Here is a 17615-nt window from a genome sequence, read left to right as displayed (position 1 = left end):
TTGTATCACAGTAATATCTTTGGATTTTCTGAATTGTTCTTGAAAATTTACAACTTTTTTCTGTTACACGAAAATAATAGTAATTAATTTAAAAATATATTATTTTATTAAAATCAATAATTATTATGGTAACAATGAACTATATTTAATTAGAGGGTTTAGTGTATAATTTACTAATAAAATCTATGCAATTAGGACTTTAAAAATCACTTTCTAGACTCTGATCAGAATCCACAATGCAGAGGTTCCCATTCCTATTCCCACTTAAGGAGACCTATTAATCCGAAGAGTGAAATACAAAACAAATATTCTAATTGGTGATGTTAGCCTATCATTATGAAAACCAATATTTTTTTTGGTTCTCTAGGAGTGAATTATTTCGAATCCGAAGTTCACTTATTTTTGTACTTCTTTTTTCTTTGAGAAATATAGAAAAGTTGTGTGCAAATTTGTAGAGCAACCATGAAACATTATTCAATAAAGTAAAATTCAAGCAAGACCAATTGAAATGGGTTTTCTAAATTTGAGGATTTCTTCCAACAAAAGCACTAATTAACATCACGAAAAAATTGAGATGGGAACAACAAGATGTCATCTGTTTGAAAATATAAAGGGTATCTAACATATTCATCAAAACATAAAAAATTGGGGTGGAGTGGGTGCAAAATATTAAAAAAATTATAAGAGTGTATGGGGGGGGAATTAAAAGAGTGTGAAGGGAAAGGGCAACACTTTCAGTGGGTCCCATCAATTTGAAAACATAGGGGATTCTAAAATATTGATCAAAAGTTAGAGGTAGGGGCAGAGCTAGGATTTTGCTCATGTGAGGATAATCAAGAGTGAAAAAAATAGTTGTGGGAGCAACTAAGAGTGGAAATTTTTTTTGTAGAGGCAATAGTGACAAATTTTTTTATCTGTCGTTAAAACCTGTTACAGTAGCACATTAATCCATAGAATTTGAAAACTCTTGTAGGGGTAAGTGCCCCCACTTTAAATCCGCCCCTGGATAGAGAGATGTCTATGCCAGGTCATATCAAGTATGAGAGTTATGATTTCTTGGGACTTGAACCATGACATTTGCAATTCATTATTATTGGACGACGACTCAAGGTAATGTTCTTAAATTACCCCCCCAACCCACACTTCGGACTAACATTCTTTTTGGTCAATGAAGTATACTGTCTCTCTTGATGACATTTCCAAGTTGATGCATCATATAGACACAAGTGATATCGATCCTCCACCTCCAGGATCAAGGTGACCCATCCAACAAGTCCATTCCCTCCGTCTCCCTAAACTGTTCTCCACACTTCCCTATTCAACTTCACTGCAACCTGTGTATATAATTGTTCCTTCTTCCCATCTTTATGTGTATATTATATCGTCGTCCTTCTCCCTGCAAGATTAGTCGGTTTAACAATATATATATGGGAAGGGGGGGGGGGGGGCATTTCAGTCTCTTGGTATTTTATGTAATTTTTTTTTTATAGTAACCGCATTTTTAGGGGAGTGTATCACCTTAATTTCAGTCTCATGTTTTATTTATTTTTATTTTTAAAGATCATGGAGCCATGGATATATACAGCTTTGCAACAATAGTTTTATGCATGTTCCTTAATTTGATTACAAATAAAAATAAATTACAGCATGGACACATGATCAAGAACGTAAATTAAGGAGAACCCATGTACTATTTTCATATTATTTTTATTATTTGTTTATAAATACGAGGTCGATTCCATTCTTTCCTTAGAGTTTTATTATTTGGATCATTTGTTTATAAATACAAGGATGGCCTAATGTAAAGACTTCAGCGGAATATTAGCCTCTTAGCCTCTTTTATAATCAAATTCTTCTTCCTAGAAAAAAAAACACAAATAAGATTTATGGCGCATAGGGGCTACAAATTTTTCTAAGCTGAGGATGCACCCACTAATCAAAAGGATCTTGATTTCACCACACAGGAACTTGTTTAGAATGGTATCTAATACCACTGCTCAAAGTCCTCGGTACCCGACTACCAACAAAAATCAATTTTGACATAAGTGTCAAGGCACGTCAAGGGATCAATGTTGATAGATGATATCACCCAACATGATTAATAAAGGAAGAATTGTCGTCAATATATATATAGTCTGTGGACATTATTCAAAATATGTTGAAATATAGTAGAAGTCATCCTAAGACATGACGTCACAATTCACAATAGTGATCTTGAGAGATTGTGAAGGTGAAGTATGCAAATCAATGAAGTTGTCTTATGGTCAAATTGAATTTACATGCCTAGGAAAATTTGTCATTGTAAATTATTGAACAGTTTTTAATTGAAATGTATTAACATGTGAAGACATTAGGATATCTGGAAGACATGCAATATGATCAATGAATTGAGTGATTGAACAAGGGTTCTCTCGATAATCTACCAGAAAAGGAGGCCCCTTTAAAAGTAGATTTGAAATCTTCACCTTTTATATAATCCAAACTTTGCCAAATGCACCAATGCCTCGATTGTAAAGATGTTTTTAGGTGGAGGCAACTCAAAAATCCCAAGGGAAAGAAGGTACCTAGAATTTGAAATGTTATTTAGAGTACAAGGGTAGGTTTTTCATATTTGATAAAAAAACCATTCTTCAATGGTTGTTCAAGAATTGTTTTTTTAAGTTTGAAAAATCCGTATCTTTTATTAAAATTAATATTTAATTTAGAATGATGTTGGGGTGACATAGGGATATACTGTGATTCTCACATTTCTGATGTAAAGTGGCCACATAACTGTAAATGCTTTTTATTCTTGATGAAAGAATCTATGACTATCACATCAATGCAGTGAGAATCTCAGTGAAAAACAAAGTCCCCATTAATGATTTAAGGTTTTTTTTTTTTTTTATTTGTTTAAAAAAAAAAAAAAAATCCCTGAGTTTTTATAATAAAAATGCAACAGTTGGATTTACTGTAGGGGTGCAACTTGGTCCGGTTCAAACTGAGAATCGAATCAAACCGATAGTTTTGGGGTGGTTTAGTCTGGAATAAGTTGCGGTTCGGTTCTGGGTTATGAAAATGGAGAACCAACAATTTGGTTCGATTCTTGGATCAAGCTTGTATAGAACCGAACCAAACTGAGAACCTAACCCTTATATATATTATGAATTATTTTAAGAGTTAGTACATAGATTAGTGATCTTTTATGGATAAACTAATGATTTTTTATGCATAGATTTATGATTTATTATATGAAATTTTGTCTATTTTTTTATTAAAAAATATTACTTAAAATTTATAAAATATTTGCAATCCGTGGAACAGAACCAAACCAAACCAAACCAACTTTAATTTGATTTGGGTTGGTTTGGTTCCAATGGAATTTGGTTCAGTTCTGGTTCTTATTTAGTGGAACCAACCTATGTCGGTTCGATTTCAATTTAACCTCAAACCGAACCAAACCGAACCAAGTTGCACCCCTAGTCTGCCGGGTAAATCGGCATTCTAAAAGGTTTACATTGCGTTTGGATAGAGCTTCTTGACGACTTCTGCTCTTGCGGGGAGCTAGCAAACGTTTGGATAGATTTTTACTTTGACGTGGAGAGGTTTTTGCTCTTGCGGGGAGAGGTTTTTTGCTCTTTGTGGAGAAGCTTCAAAGACCTGCTCTTCCGCGGAGAGGTTTTTTGCTCTTGCGGGGAGTGATTGAGCTTTTGCTCTTGCATGGAGAGGTGTATTCACACAGGCCCTTAATTATTTCAACCATTGACTTCTTTTAGTTGGGGGTGTAATAAAAAAATAAAAATTGGAGAGGGAGTTGCAGTCATCAAAGATTCAAAATTAAGGTGGCACGTCGACTTCAAAATTTAAAACTCCAACTCGCCGTAGTAGATCACAGGTTGAGAGTTTTTCTTCAACGGCTTTACAGTTGCTGCTTTTCTTGTTCTCACAAAAACAAAGAACCCAAAAATGTTCAACAACGAAGAGACTTTCAACAATGGAAATTCAATTCGGAAGGACAGGGACAAGAAGCAGAGATTCAGAGACCCAATCAAGGTAAAAACAGACCCACTCAATCAATATATGCTGTCTCTCATCTTTATACTCATATTTTATTGCTAATTTTACTCTCTTTTTTTCTACGAAATTCGTTCAAACAGAGGAGATCGATCGGTCATCTTTCACATAGCTTACACACATTTTTCCAACAAATAAATGTTGTTTTTATCATTCCTTTGATAATTGTAGGTTGTTGTTGAGGCAATCCGGATCAGCCGTGCTAGATATCCTAATAGACTAACATTTTATGAATTTCTTCACCTCTTTGGCGCCCTTGCCCCAGAAGTTTTGGAAGGAAAGTAAGTTATATTTTTAATCCCATTTACGCGTTTAGCCAACAAGATGAGGGATGCTTAGTTTTAGAAATACTATTTGAATCCTACCACTTGAGTTCGTTTAGAAAAAAAATAATGATGTTTCATGTGGATTCTTTTGTTAATGTACAGCTATGATGAAAAAGTCGCATGCCGAATGATTCTGGACAAAATGGGATTCAAAGGTTATAAGGTAGTTTCAACATTCCCAAAAGAACTCATAAGCTTTTTGATGCCACTCTAGATGTGTTTCACCATATATTTTTGTAGGATAAGAATTTGAGGAGAGAAGAGGATGATGGAGAAAACGTGGAGGGAGTTGAAGTAACTCCAACCCTAACCATCGGCTTCCTAGAATCATGACCCAGAGAGGTGTCCGTTCCTAAAGAATAGGAATGGTGTCTACGTGGCGCATTTTGGTAGAAGTTTAAAACACACCGGGTTCCTAACCAAGCCATTTTCTATAAAGCATGGAGCCTGATGTATTTAAACTCCAACCAAAACATGCCACACATATACTATATGTTGCTATAGAAATGGGACACCGTTCTAGATCCTTGTTAGCAATTCGGAATTCGACAAAAATTAGAGTTCTATTTGATTTTGGATTGCAAAAATCCGGTCTAAAATTCAGCCAAAAATTCGATAAATGAAAAATATGCAGCATATGCTTCTTACATGTATTATCTGTTTCATTTCAAAAATTCAAAAACCAAAAATTCGGCCATGTGATAGTGATGGTGGTGATAATGAAGACATTGAGGTTATTGTTCCATTGATTTTTAAAAGAAGACCAAAGTCAAGGGACAAATCATCAATTTGGAAAATTAAAGTGTAATATCAAATAAATGTAGAGGGACATGTCATTATTTTTTTAAAGATAAAAAGAGACATTTGTCATGTAAAAATGTGGATTCCTCCAAAATTTTGAAGCATGGCCACTTCAAAGTCGACTTGTGTTACACGTCACAACTTACAAGTTTACACTTTGCAACATACAACAAGTTATAGTAGCATTTTTTTTTTCCACTAAGTTTTATAAAAATTCTTAAAAAACTTATTTATTCTTTTCAAACTTAAAGTCCGCGAATTATTTAGAAGAGTTCAATAATCTGGAGAATAATACTTTCATTGAAAAAAAAAACAAAAAATTCGTGAATTTTTCAAAGATCAAAGGGGAGATTGCTAACAAGGCTCTGGATCGTGACTCATATATTAACTCTTGCATTAAATGAAATTACACATATGCCCCTACAACTAATAACTTATTACTCCTAGTAGTTTTAAATCATTCTTGATGATATCTTCTATCAAGTAGTCTAATGAATACATTATTGGACAATTTCCTAAATGTTTTTCCCAGTTAGAAATTATTTTTCCTTGTGTTGTCTGCCCAATGCTTGTATGTGACGTATTTTTCCTTTGGGGACTTACTATTTTACATGTTATCCTTCATGTTTTGCTTAACAGATAGGCAAAACAAAGGTATATCTGAGAACTGGTCAGATAGTTGAGTTGGATGCTAGAAGACCAGAGGTATTAGGCTAGACGGCTAGAGCCGCTCAAAGATAAATTCTTACAAATATCTTTTGCAAGGAGTTCATCTCATCATGTAACAATACAAGGGATATGTACTTCTAATCATTTGTGCAAATATGTTCAGGCTGCAAGAGAACTTGGAGCCCTTAAAGAAGTGAAGGAGAAATTACAAAAGCAGTTGGAGGAACTTACATGGAATTTGCAGCTTGAGAAACGATTAAGGGTACTACATATTTTATGTTTGTCTTTCATTCTTGAAATTTTTAGTCTATTAATTGTTGTCCGGGAGGCAAGATAAATCACATTGGACTTGCATGTGAAATTATATTTACTTCTAAACTGTAGATTGACTTGGAGGAGGCAAAAGCCCAAGAAATCAGTAAGTTACAAGATGATTTGCATGCAATGCAATCACAATTAGAAGAAGCAAACTCCGGGGTTATCAAGGAACAAGAGGTAGCTTGGAGAGCTATTGAAGAAGCATCACAAGTGATTGAAAAGAACCCTGTTTTAATTCAAGATACAGAGAAGGTTGATTCATCAATTGTTGAGGTTGAGAGCCTAAAGGTAGACTCACTAAACTTGAATGGTTGTCTGATATAAGATGCTTGTATTATCTCTCTCACCTCTCGAAGCTTCTATATTAGAGATATAGTCATCTAGATGCACAAAAAATAATGAAATAGATAGAAGATATACTACTTTGCAGAATCATTTAGAAGTACGCAGATGTTGCTTACTTGTACTTGGGCCAATGGAGAGTAGTATCTGCTCTCGAGCTAATGTTGGATAAAAATTCTATCCAATAGATTGTTTTTTTTTTTTTTTTGTGTGACTGAAAATGGTTCTTGCAAGTAATTGTTTGTGAGCACATGGATTCCAAGTTTCCAACTTCCAAGCTTCATACAAATATGTTAGAAATAATCTGAACATTTTAGTTAGTTATGATGGTATTATAAAAAGATAGTGTTCCTATGCCATATTTTGCATTAAATCTCTGAGGTGTAGCTCTTGAAAACATGTTAGTGGAATACCCTATAACTTTTAGAGTAGGGGGGATCCTCCCATAGAATATAAAGGGTTCCCAAGGAAATCATCCACATAATATTTTGTTAAAAATTAAAGTTGCGAAAGCACTTTCATGATAATAAGAGAAAAGACTAAAGACAATAATAATAATGTGAAAATTCAAGTAAATAAACATGTTAATGGATATATGTTGGCTATGAGGGACACGAACGCCAGTATTTTCCAATCCTTCATATCAACTTGGTGTATGCACATGATTCAACTATTATGTTGAATCAAATTTTTCTTGGACAAACTAGCCGTAAAAGCACTTGCATGAAATCATCAAAGTTTACTACTATTTTTTTGATAAGTAAAATTCATTAAAGAAGAAAGGCAGTTGAGATGACCAGCCAGAATACAAGGCAACAAGCTACCACCATCCCCAACCCACAACTATGCACTTACAATGTTAATCCCACCTCTCTACAAAGTCATCAAAGAAAATTCCTTGAAGATTTTACACACAAAAATTTGATAACAAGAGTTAATCGATGTCATGCTCCTTATCTTCAAAGGCCTGGCTATTCCTTTCCTTCTAGGTCCTCTAGCACAGCAAAGGGGTTCAAATTCCAAACAAGCCTCTTAGCCCCAAAATAATTCTTTTTCCATGAGCACCCATCTATTGAACAATGATTTGACGGATAGAAGAAAACAACCTTGAAAAACCAAAACAAGACATAAAGACGGCCAAAAATTTAGAAACTACCTTTCAGTGGACTAGGATGTGGTTGGCCAATTCACCATCCTCCTCACACAAGTAACAAAATTTTGGGGTAACGAAACTCTTTCAAGAAGCTGGTCCATTATAAAAATTCTTTGAAGAGCAGTGCCCCAAATAAAGAACGATTCTTTAGATAGAAACTTGGGACCCCAAATAGCCCTGGACAGGAATGAAACAGGGAATCCTCCAATAATGATTTATAAAAGAACCTCAATGAAAATGTCATCCTTACTACCTTCCCACTCCTTCCTATCCTCAGGTATGCATATGAGAGCACAGACAATAACCTAGCAAATCAACCAATATCCCAATCATTGAAGGCCCTCCAGAAACTCAAAGTTTTATGACACCTCATCACCCTACCTAACAATGAAACGATAGAACCGACCAATCTTTTTTCTACAACAACATGAGCGAATAAGGTTATTAAACCATGAAAGGGGAGTCGCCACACCAACTATCCCAAAAAACTGGTTCTGCTTCCCTTCCCAACTTTGACCTGCACCCTTTTCTTGAAAACAAAAAGAACCTTAAGGACACCCTTCCACACACTGCACCCAAATGGGTTTCTAGCCACACTACTTTCCCACCCTAACTTCAATTCTCCAAAATTTTCTTTAATCACTCCTCTCTACAAGTTATATTCTACTCAGCACCAAACTTTTACAACCTTTTGCCCAATGATGGCATATTCATGAACCTCCAAGTTTCAAAACCTAATATCCCCTTTGTTCTTGGCAAGACACATGCGCTTCCACTTCATCAGACAGACTTTCTTCCTACTATCTTTATCATGCCAAAAGAAATCCTGAAACATCCTGTCTAAGCTGACTTCCACTCGCTTTGGGTTTGAAAACAATGAAAATAAATAATTAGGGATGCTAACCAAGGTTCTCTTAACTAAGGTAACCTTGCCACCTTTGTATATATATATCACACAAAATTTCGTCTCATACTCTAAAATAGGGTCCCATATTGTTTTAGAATTATAGCTCACCGGCAGACACATATATCAGAATAAAGACAACAAAAGAGTCCAAGTAAAATTTTGTTGATGCTCTAACTAAAAAATGGGCAAATTAACCAAAAGAATTGAAGACGTGGAACAAAAAGCAGATCAACTTCAAGATTTTATGCAGATATTTTTCTCATGATACGAGAAATAAACTATTTGAATATATATATATATCACCTTTGTGCAATGGCTGCATTAATTGTCTCAAGGACCAGATACTAGATTTGGCCCTTACCTTGGGTTGCTAAAGACTTCCCCTTACCCTCTTTGCCTTTGCCCTCCACTGCTTACTTGGTACAATTGTGATTATTTGGTCCAGATTCCACATTTAAAGAAAATTATTTGGTTAGTGATATGAAAATGACACAAAATTTGAAACAAAATTCTTAGAAAATGGAATTTCCTTGATACATAAGTTCAAAGTTCAAATTATCTTTTAATATGTCTTGTTATTAAGTTACAAAGCTAGTGTTTCCATATATTAGGAGTGTGTGTCGTGTTTGAAACCGATAATTTTCTTTCCTCTCATGATAAGAATGATTACATTTCTATAACAATATTGCATAGTGGCATCATGTCACCAAATTGGTTCCCAAAGAAAAGCATATTGTTAGTATTTGGAACATGAATGGAAACCATAAGCAAATATCAAGGTTACAGGTTGTCAAATCTTTCTGAAGTTCAGATCTATTTCTATGATGTGGCCTGGAGAGAAACTATCCAATATAGAGTCACAATCAAGTAGTTTAATAACAAGCACATGCCATTTCACCAACTAGTAAACCTTTAGCCTCATAACTAAGGGCAACCAATATTCAAGTACCTATGGCATAATATGGTACATAGTTTATTGAGTATTCATATTTATGTTCATGGAAGATGCCTTTTAATTGTTAAACGACTCCAGAGAACAGTAATATTCTAAATGGGGAAACAAAGATGACATTGATGTGCTAAAGACTTGCCCTTACCCTCTCGGCCTCCACCGCACACTCTATGGCCTACTTGGATGCAAATGTGAATATTTGGTCCATATTCTACATTAGAAGAAATTTTGTTGATTGATATGAAAATGACGGAATATCCAAAACAAATTCTTAGAAAATCAAATTCCTTGATAAATAGGTTCAAACTGTTTTTAATCTGTCTTGGCTAGGATTTCCATCTGTTAGAGTGTGTGTCATGTGTTTGAAACTGATGATTCTTTTTTCCTCTCATGACAAGAACGATAACATTTGTGTAACAATATTGCATAGTGTTACCAAATTGGTTAAAATAGAGAGCATGTTGTCAGTATTTAGAATATGAATGGAGGCCTTTAGTGAAAATGAAGAGATAGGCTATTGAATCTTTCTGAAATTGAGCTCTATCTCTATGATACATGCCTGAAGAGAAGCCATCGGATATAGAATCACAATCAAGTACTTAATTGACAAGTATTGGCCATTTCACCTACTAGTAAAGCTTTAGCCTCATGGCTTAGGACAACCATTATTCAAGTACCTATGGCATAATATGTTACATGGTTTCTTGAATATTCACATTTATCTTCATGAAATTTACATCTTTGAATTAAGAAAAGACTCTTGGAGAATGATAATATTCTAGATGGGGAAACAAAGATGACAGGTAAGAAAATCTTGTTACTTTTGGGATATATGTTGCATTTGGTGTGTATGTTAAGAAGATAAATGAATGCAGTATTTTGTTTTTGAGTCATCTGATAATGTCTTAGGATTTTAATCTTGCTGCATCTAATCCATGTGAGCCTGACACTATGGAAAAGCCACAAAGATCGCTTAATGAGAAGCAGGTATAAAGTAGGAGGGTTCATTTCAGTTTGTATTTAAATTCCCTACTTTTCTGGCTTCATTTCATTTGAGTGATAAATTTCTTGCAATCTGTTTTTTTTTTTTATCTTTTTTCTTTTTGGTACAAGAAAACCAGGACTTTCTTGTAAAGAAAATTTCACAAGACCTGGGATTCTCTGAGGGTAGACCCATTGCTGCTTGTGTCATATACAAATGCCTTCTTCACTGGAGATTATTTACAGTTGAAAAGACTGACATGTTTGACAGTATCATTCGGACATTTGGCTCAGCTATTGAGGTATCTCATAATTTTTAGATTTTTATCCTACTTGGTAAATTATGATAATAATCATCAGAATCATGATACTGCGGATGTCCAAGAAATTTTGATTATTTAATGCCACTGATCGTTCCACCAAACCAATGTTTCCATTGGTTGGAGATTACTTTATGATTGTATAATAGTTTCAACGTGCCATTTTACGGATATTTTCTATTTATGTCTCGTTGAAGGACAAGGATGATAATGGCTTATTATCATGTTGGTTGTCTCATTCGTCAACATTATTGTTGCTCCTCCTACAGACATTGAAAGCAATTGGTAACACTAGCTTGACACGACCAAGGTGTAAATCAACATTGCCTCTCAAGTAACACGCAATATATTTTTAATATTTCTACATGTACCACTCTTTTCCATTTAGCATTTTTCTGGTTTTTATCTTTTTTGCTATCTTTGAAGTTTTCTTCAGGGATTTCGAGCATCTCCACGAAGGGTTGGATACTCTTTTCTTAGTTTTCGGACGCTTAATGGTTTAGATGACTTTCAAAGTGAAGCCAAACTTCCAGCTTTACTATTTAAACAACAACTCACAGCCTTCCTGGAGAAGGTATATGGAATGATAAGAGACAATCTAAAGAAAGAGATCACTCCGTTGCTTATATCGTGCATCCAGGTAATGTTACACCATTTGATCATACATTTGTTTGTAATAAAGTTGTTCTTTGATGAGTGAATTGTTAGCAAGAAATTAGAATAAACAGGGATAAGTGGGTCAAAATCAAATTTAGTCACTGATATGTTTCTTGTCTCTAAAGACCTTATTGTTGGCAATAGTTAGAGATATCAGTGCAGGGGCACACATCAGCCGTCTTGAGAACTGGTATATAAAGTTGTGGAGGTCATTTTTGTGATTGACCTCGAGATTTAATTTTTAGTAAGATCATTCACCAATAAATCATAGAAATAATTGAAAAAATAACGAAAAAGAGAAAGAACACAAAAGGTTTTTTACATGGTTCGGCAAACGTGCTTACGTCCACGGGCTCGGGGAGCCGTTTCACTATAGATCTCAGATTTACATAGCCTCATTTCCCCCTTTACAATGGCCTCCAAGCCTTTAAATAGAGAAACCCTAATTAATTACAATTGACCACATTGCCTCTTATTCAAATTAACAATTACATAACAAGGAGAATAATCCTTGTAAATTTGGAATCTTCCCTAATAAGATAGAACTCTCTTTAAATGATGCCCATATCCACCTCGAGATGCGCATTGATGGTGCAAATGGACGATCTGGATAAGAGACGATTTTATTCCTCCACAAAAGTGATACGAATGTATTTGGTTTGCCACAAATGGTTCAGGGTGAAATACTTTTTCTTAGAATAAATTAAGAAAAAAAGAAGAAATACTATTTTACAGGGGATTTTTCCCTATTCACAATCAATTCCACTTGAACATTAAACGTTATAATGCTTGTACATAATCGATAGAACTCACATGTATTTCAAAATATCTACAACATGATAATCCTACTATCAAGGTTATTGGGAAGCTTACCTTGTGCTATTGAAATCAATCAATCAAGCAAGAGACAAACTGTAAAATATTATCCAATACTCCTTGTGTTGTGAGTCAGATGGACTCACCTTCTTGAATACCAGACTCACCTTCTACTCTCTCTCTCTCTCTATATATATATGCTTCGGCTAGGGTTTTCTGTAACTGATGGGGATCACTTCGTTTCTAGCACAAAAGCCTTCAATGATTTTTATTTATTGTTATTATCCATAACAGAAGAGCGTCCCACTAAAATAGATTAGAGGAGAGGGCCTAGAATACCTATTTTAGAAGGATTCCAATCGATCATAGTTTCCTTCTAAAATTCTAATGAAGATCTTTCTAAAATTCTAACTTAATTGGGATTCCTTTATGTTTGAATTCTTTTATTTATAGAATGCAATAATATAAAATACCAAAACGTGGAGGCCAATGGGCCATTCCCAAAGCCCTGGTCTAGCATTTTAATCAATTTATGACGTGTATATGCTGTGCTGCATTGTCCAGCTTAAACCCAGATGACAGACGAAGGTAGATGATTTCTTAACATATTTGATAGTTCATATTGATGTGTTCTGTAATCTATAATTCATGTATCTTTCCATTTTGAAGCAGGCTCCTAGAAAATTCCATGCAAGTTTAGTCAAAGGACCTCATTCACAAGCAACTCAAGGAGATTCGGTTGCTCACTGGCAAAGCATAGTGAAAATCCTGAACAATTACTTGAGGACATCAAGAAACAATTGCATGAGTACTGAATTTTTTATTACAGTTGCAATGCAATCATTGATCCTTCTTAAAAGTTCACTCTCTTACACTTTCCTTCTTTACAGGTTCCCCCATTCTTAGTCCGTGAGATGTTCACTCAGATATTCTCATTCATCAATGTTCAACTATTCAATAGGTAAATTTGTTCAAATTGTATTTCCTTCTGATCTTAATGATTTAATAATGTAGGATTTTAGCCCAACAAAGAAGATTATTATTTCTGTTGAGCTTACATTATTTTCTTTTTTCCTCAGCCTTCTTGTGCGGCGTGAGTGTTGCTCATTCATCCATGGTGAGCGTCTTAAAACAGGGTTGGCCGAGTTAGAACAATGGTGCATCAATTGCTTTCAGTATGCACAACCATGTTGGGACAAGTTGAAGCACATCAGACAGGCAGTTGAATTTCTGGTGTGATTCATTTATCTGGTGATTCATATGCAATACTTTACTAAATATAAGTAATCATGCTTACCTACCATTGTTTTTCTTTTTCTTTGGTTATAATCAGATCACGCCCAATAAGACAAACAAGTCCTTCGAAGACATAACAAGAGGCCTTTGTTCAGTGGGTCAACCTTCCCTTTGAACCTCTCCACTCCTACCCAAATATTGCCTTATTTTGGTTCCGAAATATTTGATTTTTCCTTTTATTCTTCCTTGCTGCTTTCAGGGTCTCAGCATGCAACAAATATATAGGATTAGTACGATGTATTGGGATGACAAATATGGCACTCACGGTGTATCTAAAAATGTAAGGATATAGCCTGGAATGAGTTTTAAGTTGTACCAACCTTATTGCAATACCATTTATTCAGTATCCAACTTTTGTCTAATCACCGTCCAATCTTTCCATGGGTCCCTTTTATTTTTTAACTTGAAACTCATTTCCTATGCTAGGTCTTTTCGATTTTGAGAACTTGGATGACTGAATACTCGGACCCCGATGTTGTCAATTCATTCTTATTGGACGATGACTCTAGGTAACTTTATTTAACAACCCACCCCACATGATTTAAGCTAATAATTCTTGATGCCGCACTTGTGAACTAATATTGTTTGGTCAATGCAGCACACCATGCTCTGTTGATGATATCTCTAAGTCAATGCAACCGATAGAAATAGACGATATCAATCCTCCACCTCTGATTTGTGAAAATTCTTTGCTTGTCCTTTTGTTACAACATGCATAGTAGTCCCTGCAGGATCACGGTGACCTGTCCCCAACTCCTTTCCGTCTGCTTCCCTAAACCGCATTCCACATCTTCCCTATTTGCTTTCTACTTCCCATCTTTACATCTATATTAAATCATTCTCTCCCTACAACATTAGTGAGTCTAGAACATGATCCCAACACTACTTTGCCTTCCTTTACTCTTGTTTTTGATTGATTATTTTTTGCTACCTTCATTTCCTTTTGAAAATATGGTTTTTTGTATAGATTCTTTATTGCTCCTGGTGTGATACTGTGCTACCTAAGAAACCTGTACCAGGGTCCAGCTTCTTCATTTTATTGTTCGTTGGGCGTTTCAGTCTCTTGGTATTAATGTAATTTGTGATATCTAGTAGACACATTTTAGGCGGTGATTCGTAGTTCATTGAAAATGTTATTTGTTTCTCATGTAATGAGTGTATATTTTTATTACTATTTCCTCCAACATATCTTTGCAGTGTTGAAGGAATGAGGGTGTTGATTGTAATTAGTATTGGGAGTGGAATCTGAGAATGAAATTCAAAGAAACATAGTAAATAGTGTTGTGTCAGCCCATCATTATGAAAACCATTTTCTTTTTTCTCTAAGAGTGAATTAATCCTTAAGTTTGAAATCCACGTATTTTTGTATGACTTCTTTCGTCTCGAGAAATCCAGAAAAGTTGTACTCAAATTTGCAGAAGAGACATGACAAATTCTTCAATAAAATAAAATTCAAGCAAAACCAATTGAAGTACCAGAAATGGCTTTTCTAAATTTGAGGATTTCTTCCTACAAAGCAATAAGTAGAATCATCTCTATTTAGTTGGTTGAATTAGTGAAACACCCAACGTTTTATTTTAATGTTTAATAGCTATAGTGATGCAAGATTACGAGCAACGATTCTCTTTAATTATCATAAAATACATTTTGCAAGGTCATTGTTAAGGTGAAGTCCTACAGAGGATTGGACTAATGATACATGCATTACTTGGATTCTCAATGAAAATGCTTCATATTTTTCAGAGATTTCTCCTTTTTGATTTGGATCATTAGCTGGAGTTTCCATTAGAATTTTCAAGGGTTGGCTGCCTTGTTTAAGATACAAAAGGAACATTACTTGTCGTTGAGTTTTTCATGATTTTTAAATAAGTATTTTGTCTCCCAAGTACCAACATCGATAGACAATAATTTATATTCCAAACTGCATTAGAATTAAGAATAGAACAATAATTGATTTCTACTCATTTGAAAATTTATTATATTACAAATTAAAAAAAAAATTAAGGGGTTGACAATTCAAATCATTTTATACAAAAATGAGGAATGAAGACCCCCTATTTATACAAAAATGAGAGGAATCTCATGGAGCATTAAATACATTAAATAAAATTCAAATGGTTGGATGCTTTATCATTACGTCTCTTGCAATAATTTATCCAAATAATGCATTGGTTGTAGGCAATAGAGATGCCCAAATCCATGCTTAATCTATGAAAAGTTCCAATTATAAACCTAAGCATTTGTCTTCAATCTAATTAAAGTTGTGAAATACCTTTCATGATAATAAGAAAAAAGACTAAAGACAATAATAATAATAATTTAACATTCAAGTAAATAAACATATTAATGAATACATGTTGGTTATAGAGACATGATGGCCAATATTTTTCAATCCTTTATATCAACTTGGTGTACGCATGTGCTTAACTATTATGTTGATTCACATTTTCTTGGACAAGCTAATCCTAAAAGCACTTGCATGAAGTTTACTATTTTTTATTTTATTTTTTATGAGTAAAATTCATTAAAGAAGAAAAGGAGGTCGAGATGACCAACCATAATACAAGACAACAAGCTACCACCATCCCAAACCCACAAGCATGCACTTACAATGTTAAACACCTAATCCCACCTCTCTGCAAAGTAACCAAAGAGAATTCCTTGAAGATTTTACACTAAAAAACAATGATTGCAAAAGCTTGTGGACGGCATGCACTCATGCTCCTTATCTTCAAAGGCCCGACCATTCCTTTCCTTCGAGATCCTCTAGCACAACACAAATGGGCTAAAATTCTTTTTCTTTTTCCATGTGTGCCCATCCTTCGAACAATAACTTGAAAGATAGAGGAAAACAACCTTGAATACCAAAACGAGACAAAAAAAAAAAACGGCCAAAACTTTAGAAATCACCTTTCAATGGATCAGGATGTGGTTGGCCAATTCACCATCCTCCTTGCACTAGTAACAAAATTTCAGTGGATCGGGATGGGATAATGAAACACCTCCAATAAGTTGGTGCATTATCAAAATTCTTTGAAAGGTAGTGCTTCAAATAAAAAAATACGATACTTTAGATGGAAACTTGGGACCCCAAACAGCTCCGGACGAGAATGAAATATGGAAACCTCCAATATTACGGATTTTGGCGCAAGGAAGGACTCTTATCTCTCCAAGGTCTGTTTTAATTGGCCTATAGATTCTAAGCCCAGGTCCGTTTTTGTCCATTAATTTTTTTTTTTAAATAATCCTCCAATTTTATTTTAAATTAAATCAACGCACCACCAATAGAGTCTCTCATTTTTAATTCCACATTGGAAAATATCCACCACCTTGACCAATGTTATTTTCCAATAAATAAACCACATCTCTACCTTAACAAGAAAGAAAGTGTTGTAGGAATTGCAGCTTTTCTCCTTCTCACAAAAACAGGGGACATAGAAGCCAAGGCTTTGGGGCAGGCATAGAGAAAGAACCATGATATTCTCATGATTATATAAAAAATTTAAACTTGAAAAGATATTAATAAGCTTTAGTCCAACAATTTATTTGTGAAGGTCTGTGAACAAATAGTGTCGACTTACTTTTCTTTTAAAGTTGATAAATTTATCCAATTGTGTTGACATATCTTTCTGAACGTTAATATACCAATTTTGAATAATATTATAATAATTCAGATGATATTTTAAAATTTTATATTGTATTTTTAACTAAAATAATTAATTTTTATGATATAAATGTTTATTATTTAAATAAAGAATGATCTTGTGATTAATGATTTTATGGTCTTCCTTATTTAATAAAAATATGTACAATTGTTTATATGTAAATAATTTTAAGTCAATCGGGTCAATTTTTATATATATATAGTTTTGATCGGTAAACGGGGGCTATAAAGGCCCCACCCTTAACATTAATTGAGGATAAAGCTGAATGAAAGTACAAAACATATCCTCTAATCATGATCAATCAAAAGAGAGAAACCTAGAGAAAGTGCTACTCTCTTGGCTAGTCAATCTGCCGCTTT

The 17615-nt window shown here is 34.3% G+C and overlaps 2 protein-coding genes across 2 annotated transcripts; both read left to right on the top strand.

Moving 5' to 3' along the window:
• The first annotated feature begins 3876 nt into the window (after nucleotides 1-3876).
• On the top strand, nucleotides 3877-13213 carry LOC147397669 (myosin-5-like). Its single transcript, XM_086449544.1, has 10 exons — nucleotides 3877-4032; nucleotides 4225-4334; nucleotides 4482-4542; nucleotides 5820-5885; nucleotides 6013-6111; nucleotides 6234-6455; nucleotides 10431-10508; nucleotides 10643-11156; nucleotides 11249-11462; nucleotides 12968-13213. The coding sequence occupies exons 1-8, from the start codon at nucleotides 3946-3948 to the stop codon at nucleotides 10820-10822; spliced, it is 903 nt and encodes a 300-aa protein (XP_086305670.1). The 5' UTR covers nucleotides 3877-3945; the 3' UTR covers nucleotides 10823-11156; nucleotides 11249-11462; nucleotides 12968-13213.
• On the top strand, nucleotides 11046-13883 carry LOC147397668 (myosin-17-like). The gene is made up of 6 exons (XM_086450218.1): nucleotides 11046-11107; nucleotides 11249-11462; nucleotides 13186-13256; nucleotides 13375-13528; nucleotides 13629-13685; nucleotides 13791-13883. The coding sequence occupies exons 1-6, from the start codon at nucleotides 11046-11048 to the stop codon at nucleotides 13881-13883; spliced, it is 651 nt and encodes a 216-aa protein (XP_086306344.1).
• Nucleotides 13884-17615: the final 3732 nt, after the last annotated feature.

This window comes from Akebia trifoliata, chromosome 8 (assembly GCF_017979445.1).
Source record: "Akebia trifoliata isolate Shusen 1 chromosome 8, ASM1797944v1, whole genome shotgun sequence".
In the NCBI taxonomy this organism is placed as follows: domain Eukaryota; kingdom Viridiplantae; phylum Streptophyta; class Magnoliopsida; order Ranunculales; family Lardizabalaceae; genus Akebia; species Akebia trifoliata.
The sequence above is the reverse complement of the archived record's forward strand: the minus strand, read 5'-3'. Positions and strand labels throughout refer to the sequence as shown.